General features: G+C 44.9%; 1 protein-coding gene across 8 annotated transcripts in view; it reads left to right on the top strand.

Annotated features, from left to right (window-relative positions):
• Nucleotides 1-1,364: 1,364 nt before the first annotated feature.
• The window catches only part of Atg16l1 (autophagy related 16 like 1), a 31,908-nt gene continuing 27,033 nt past the window's right edge, over nt 1,365-6,239 (top strand). For 3 of the 8 annotated variants that reach the window (XM_005005710.4, XM_005005709.4, XM_005005708.4), the window contains exons 1-2: nt 1,365-1,628; nt 5,085-5,178. In XM_005005710.4, coding sequence (XP_005005767.1) covers nt 1,517-1,628; nt 5,085-5,178 — 206 coding nt within the window. In that variant the 5' untranslated portion in view covers nt 1,365-1,516. The remainder of the gene's footprint in view (nt 1,629-5,084; nt 5,179-6,239) is intronic. The other 5 variants (XM_005005711.4, XM_005005712.4, XM_003474407.5 and 2 more) reach the window with 3 other exon arrangements.

Raw genomic sequence — 6,239 nt, 5'->3', positions numbered from 1 at the left:
ATTGAACACAGGGTCTTCGCACTGAGCTACATCTCCAGGCCTTATTTTTTAGTTTGGTACAGTGTCTCCCTAATTCACGTAGGCCTGGCAGGGACTTGTGATCCTCCTGCCTCAGCCTCCCAGGTGGGATTACAAACATGCACTCATGTCTGGTAATCTAATGATTACTTTTAAAGGACACATTAATTAGGACAATTAGGCCCTCACTTCTAAGGTTCTAATGATTAACACAAACTGATACAACATTTACATCCTTCCATAGTTCTTGTTCCACTTCACTGCAAAACAAAAAAGCAAAAAAACAAAAAAGCCTGCTTCTAGGGTCAGTGACTTGTGGGATGCCTTTGCTAGAGTAAAACAGCCATGCTGTTCGACAGGCATGTGTCCAGTGGTTCCGGACTCTGGAATTGTCCCATTCAAATAGCTGAAAAGGACAATTGATAACCTTGAAAGTTACTATCTATTTAAAAGTAAAAGAAGACAAAGAAGTGCTCTGAGATGCATTCTGCATGGAAGAGAGGCCAGAGCAACAAGAAGTATGTAGTGCCCGTGAAGTCACTGCTCACTGTCTTGTATATCTCCTTCCGATGTCAGGTCTGGGAGGCCCCCCGAAAGCCTTCCAAGCTGCTCTGAGTCTGCATTTCGGCAGTGACTGCCAGTTTTCCGTGACTGCTAGGTCACACCCTGACCTGCCTCCGTCATGGCTTTGAGGACCCTTAGGACATCTGATGTCTAGGTAAAATTAGGTTTAGCCTGCACCAAGCACAATGCTAAGTGCATTAGACAGGCTTTGCTTTTTAACCCTCACCACAACCATGTTAGGTAGGTACTCTTATTGACCTATTTCATAGATCAGAAAACTGTAGCTTGGGGAGGTTGTCACTCATCCTCAAGCACCTAGCTACTTCGTGAGGTGTGGCTTCCACTTTTGTTGGAATTTTTTTTTTCTTTTTGTCTTTTTGAGACAGAGTCTCACTGTGCAGTTCAGGCTGGCCTTGAGCTCACTTTGTAGCTCAGGCTGGTCTTGAACTCAAAACGATCTCCTGCCTCAGCTTCCCGAGGGCTGGGACTACAGGCATGCGCCATCCACTTCTGCTTGTAAACGGAGTCAATGAAAGAAAAGGAGGCAAATCGAGAAAGAAAACAAGAAAAAGTGAAGACAGCGCGCCTCCTTTCGTTTCTTCCCCTCCAGGGCTGGTCCAAGTGCGCTGCCAAGGCGCCCCCAAGCGGCCATCTCTGTGCATCGACACTTCCGGCTTCGGGAGCGTCAACGCGCGCCCCGAGACGGCAACGATCCCGTGCGCGCGTGTGACGTAAGACGTGGGGGGGCGGGACTTCCCGTTCTCTTCAAAGTTATTTCCGGTGGTTACCGGAAGATGTTAAGGTTGACCTATAGGGCGGCTTGTGTGTAGGGTGAACGCTGGAGCTGCCGGCCTTTCCGCGCCACATGGTGTAAGCCGCGGCCACCCGACTCCACCCGGATCTGTGGCGCTAAGGCGCCAGAGCCACGTGCGACATGTCGGGGCTCCGTACGGCCGACTTCCCTCGCTGGAAACGCCACATCGCGGAGGAGCTGCGGCGCCGCGACCGGCTGCAGAGGCAGGCGTTCGAGGAGATCATCCTGCAGTGTGAGCCGCGCCGAGCGGGCGGGTCGGGGGGGACGCGTGGGCCCTTGGTGGGACTGGAGGGCAGCGAGGCCGGTGTCCGCCGCGCACGTGGCGTCCGTCCGGGCTCCCGGCCCTTCGGACGCTCCCCACCTTTAGAGCCTTTCCTCCATTCACTCGGCCCTCAGAGGCGTTGCAGGGGTTCCTCTGGTAAGTCGCGTGTTGCTTGTGGGCGGGCCTCCTAAGTTTGGAGGTTGCCGCGGCTCGCCCATGCTTTTGCCCTTAGCAGGCAAACTCCAGAAGCATCCCGTATCGGGGAATTGCGTGAATGACACAGGTGTTGGATTTAAGCTTTAACTCGAGAAATTAATATCGCCTTCTGAACGTCACGGATCGTGGAGCTCTTGATTTTCCAGACCTCTTTGTTCTTCGGTTTTCAGACCTCGTTTTTTCTCTGTCGAGTATACATTCTGAACCTTAATATACAGTACTTAGTTGGGACATAGCGTTTACTATTATTGAAAACTTCGAAAGTTTTTTTTTTCTTGTTACGCCTGGCAATTTAAGGGAACTGACAGTTTGCCGGGTTACGTTAATGATGGGATTTCAAAACAGTAATACCTATTAATTGAAGCCTCGGTGCAAAGTCAATTCCCAAGAGTACTTGGCGTTTTAGAACCACCTGGAGAATCTTTTAATTACAGAGCCCAAGCCACACCCTAAACCAACTAAACCAGAACAAATAGAGGTAGAACACAGGATCAGTGTTGGTTGATCCCTAAATTATTCTGCTGTGCTGACGAGTTTGTGTGGTCAATAACTGGTGTATGTTATTTCGTTTTACCTTCTCTAAAATTCAGTGCAGCAGGTCCAACTGTTGCCCGTTTTCCATAAGAGGAAGCTGAGGCCAATCGAGATTAATTTCTTTGAGTTTCACAACAGTTCAGTGGCGGGATTTACTTTCGCATGTTTTTCTCACTGAGTCTTCCAAGAAATGGCTCTTTGCGTTCACTGAACTTATCTTTAAACAGGAGAGGGATGCTGTACTGCTGCCACCTTAGATCCTTTTTTGTTGTTTTGTTCTTTTCTTATGAGACAACTTTGAACTCAGAATGTAGCCCAAACTGGCCTTGAACTCTAGGTGATCCTCCTGCCTCAGCCTGCTGAGTGCTGGGATTACAGGCATGCATACGCCCAGCTCCACTCTTCAGAGGCGCTGGGAGCCAGTGTTTTACAAGCACAGGAATCCTCTCTTATTCAAAATATGATTCCCTCACAAGTTGCAGAAACTCAGCTCACAGACATTAGTGAATGCTTACTCTTCAAAAGACTAGTACCCTTTAAAGTCAAGTTGGTTTGGAGGCCCATCTTGCCCCTTACTAAGCTTTTTGCATCTATAAAGTAGTGATAAAGCTTGCCCTGAATGTTTACACTAAAAAGTGCTTTGTGTATAAGTGCTTTAAAAAGCATCTCTATAATAGTGTGTAAATGTAAGATACTGTAACCTTAGACACGAATTGGGTATTTTTCAGCACTGTACAAATAGCCATCGTGATGGTATAGCAGTTCGACTAAGAGCAGGGAGAGCAGCGCGCACACAGGCCTGTAATCCCAGCTGTGTGGGAGATGAGGGCAGAAGGATCACTGCAGCAAGATCCCAGCTCACCGTTTAAAAGTAAAGAGGGTTGGGGACGGGCCTCTGTGAGGGTGTGCTTGCCTGTCAAGCCCTAGTACCATCCAAAAACTGTCAGAGAGAAAATGTGACAGTCAGTACTGGGCTGGTGAGTGATGGGTGCCTGAGGCCCAGCGGAGAAGACCAGAAACAAAGGACATGAGAGAGCAGAGCAACTTTGGCCTGTTCAAATACTTAACTCTGCTGTTCTCTCAGCAACCTATCCAGGCCAGCCAAGTAAAAGGCTTAAAAGAATTCTGAGTATCTTTTTAGAGCCTTTTGGAGCTGGATTTTAAACCTTTCTATTGGTTAGAATATCCCAGAGTGGGGCCACTTTCCTGGAGCTGAATTGATCCATTCAGCCAAGATAGAAAAAGGTGTTTCTGCCTAAGAGTTCCATATTTAGGTATCAAGGAAGATGCAAGACTCAAGATTCTTTTCGATGAGCTTTTTCAATAGAAGAATTATAGTGTAAGCCCCTGTCAGAGTTTCATTTTAAAGATCTAATCACAAGAATTTAAATTGTGACCACCTCCCCATGGTCAATTACTTGTTGAGCTCGGTGCTATTTGGGCTTAGAAGATGATACCCAGAAGAATTTTGACAGGCTGTACTGAAGCAAGTTTCAGAATCCAGGTCTCCCTGATAGCTGTTTCCGTCCCTAAGCACCAAAAGAAATGGCAAGTAGGATCCCTCCCCAGCAGTCTCATCAATAGGAAGAATTCACACCAGGTAGGCTTTTATCTATTCCCCTGAGCATCTAGAGATTTTCTGGGAGGAATTACTTACTAACACAATTTGCTGTTCATTTGTGCAATAGGACTCTTGTGTGCCTTCCCTGTTACCCTGTCTCCTATGAAGAGGCCTGAGCTCAACCATCTGGCCTCTTTTGTCAATTACATATTTTGTATGATTTCACATTAATAGATTTATCGTGCTTTTTCTCTTGTTAATCTGTCTTCTGGAATAGGGGTGTAGGCCATACCTCTTGATGATGGGCAGGAAGGGTCTACCTCTTTCCTGTTTCTCTCCGTGCCCTTTAGTCTGACCTTATTCCCCAGGCTCTTCCCTCCTGCCTGAGCAGAAACTCTTAGGATCTTCTTTGACTTCTTACCAATCCAAATCTATTTGTGTCATTGCCTAACAGTTAAAAGTAAATTTCTCATCTTCCCCATCCATATACTGGCTCTGATCCTGATTTTCAGCTGCTTACCAGACAGCTTCCTGCTACTGCTTCTGCGTGGACCATTGATTGTCTTTTAACACTGGCCTCAGATATCACTAAAGCCATTTACGCAATGAGAGCACAATCGTTCTGCTCTCTACCCTTTTTATAACTGACCACATTAGATCCAAATCCTTCACGTTGAGAAATCTTGGTTTTCATTTTTGTTCCTAATTCTGTGATCTAAAAAATACTTACATTTACCACATTAGTAAAGTTCTGTATTACTTAAAAGTATATATAGCATTTTACACTGCTGTTGGATTTGGTGTTTTAACTCCCAAGGTAAAAACATAATTTTGCAAGTGGAAAGCGATTTGAATTCCCTAGTAGAGGGGACATTTGTAGTGTTTGTAGGTTGTTATGGCTGGGTACTCAAGCTTGGGCCACTCCTTAGGTGTCTAAGGAATATGTGTTCCTAGATTTTATGTAATCACTGTAATAGGTGACAAGGAGTTACGCATCCTTTGCTACCTAATAAAGATGAAACCTACCTAAGTCATCTGTTAATCTTTTGGTCCAAGCCTCATGCGATATAAATGTAGTATAACAACATATTGTCTGATCTTTTGTGTATATACAGATAACAAGTTGCTGGAAAAGTCCGATCTTCATTCAGTGTTGGCCCAGAAACTACAAGCTGAAAAGCATGATACCCCAAACCGGCATGAGATAAGGTATTTTGAAACTAACTTTAAATTATTAGTGCTATTTTTTTAAACCTTAATTTGAAATTTGTCTCAGTTCACTTGTGACTTCTCCAAAAGCAAACCAAGTAACTAAAATTATCCAAAAGATATATACAGACCTAGAAGGTTTATAGTACAGTGAGCTCAGCTTGAGAAATTTCTTGTGGCGGGTTTGTGTGGTAAACCTAGGTCAAGTTCTCTTCTAACCCACTAGGCTTCACTTTTTGAGTAATCAGGGACATACATTCCTAAGTAGATTTGCAGAGCTCTTGTTAATACAGATTTGACTGACAAATTGCTTTTGGTCCACTGTGGTTCTGTTTGATCCTTTTTAGCCTACTGTTTTTCAACATTCCGAAATGAAATCCACAGTTACAGCAAAATTTTATGTTTCTTAGAATAGTTTAGAAAAGAATATCAGTGTGTTTTAATGGGAAGGATGAGTCTTGTTGCCTTAAATAGATCTATAGTTCATACAAGGTGTTTTGTATGTTTATATAAATTCACTGTTTTGTTCGGTACCAAGAATCGAAATATTTACTGCATTTTTCAAAGGTCATGATCAAAAAATCCAAAAGCCGTACTTCCTCCAAGCACACTGCTACTACACACATGTACGCATGGGATTACCCTCTTTCCCTAATGTTTATGATGCTTGCATATTTGGTGGTTTGTGTGGGAAAAGTGCCTGTTACGTCTCTAAAATCTATGTGCTCTTCTTCACACATTGGGTAACACTTAGCAATTATAAAACAAGGTTGGTAATTTAAGGCTTAAAAACAAATGGTAGATGTGGCCCTATTTCATGAGTCCTGCAGCACACATGTGCCGTGGCTGCCCTCCCTTCTGTCCATGTTTCCTCACTAGGCAGGGTGACCTCCTGGGAGGTGGCAGATCAGGAAGAGCGCAGCCTGCCTTGTCCTCACTCACGCACAGCCCAGGGGTGCTACTGGCTGTGGTCTGGGGGCCTTCTGTAGCATCTAAGTGCCTAGTGTCAGGGTCCAGCTGAGTGTCTGTATAGCAGGGCTCTTGGTGATATTCATGGGTCA

The sequence above is a fragment of the Cavia porcellus genome, unplaced genomic scaffold (assembly GCF_034190915.1).
Source record: "Cavia porcellus strain 051 isolate PalLab524CR breed Dunkin Hartley unplaced genomic scaffold, mCavPor4.1 scaffold_26, whole genome shotgun sequence".
Lineage (NCBI taxonomy): Eukaryota > Metazoa > Chordata > Mammalia > Rodentia > Caviidae > Cavia > Cavia porcellus.
Note: the sequence above shows the minus strand (reverse complement) of the source record. Positions and strands in the feature narration are given on the sequence as shown.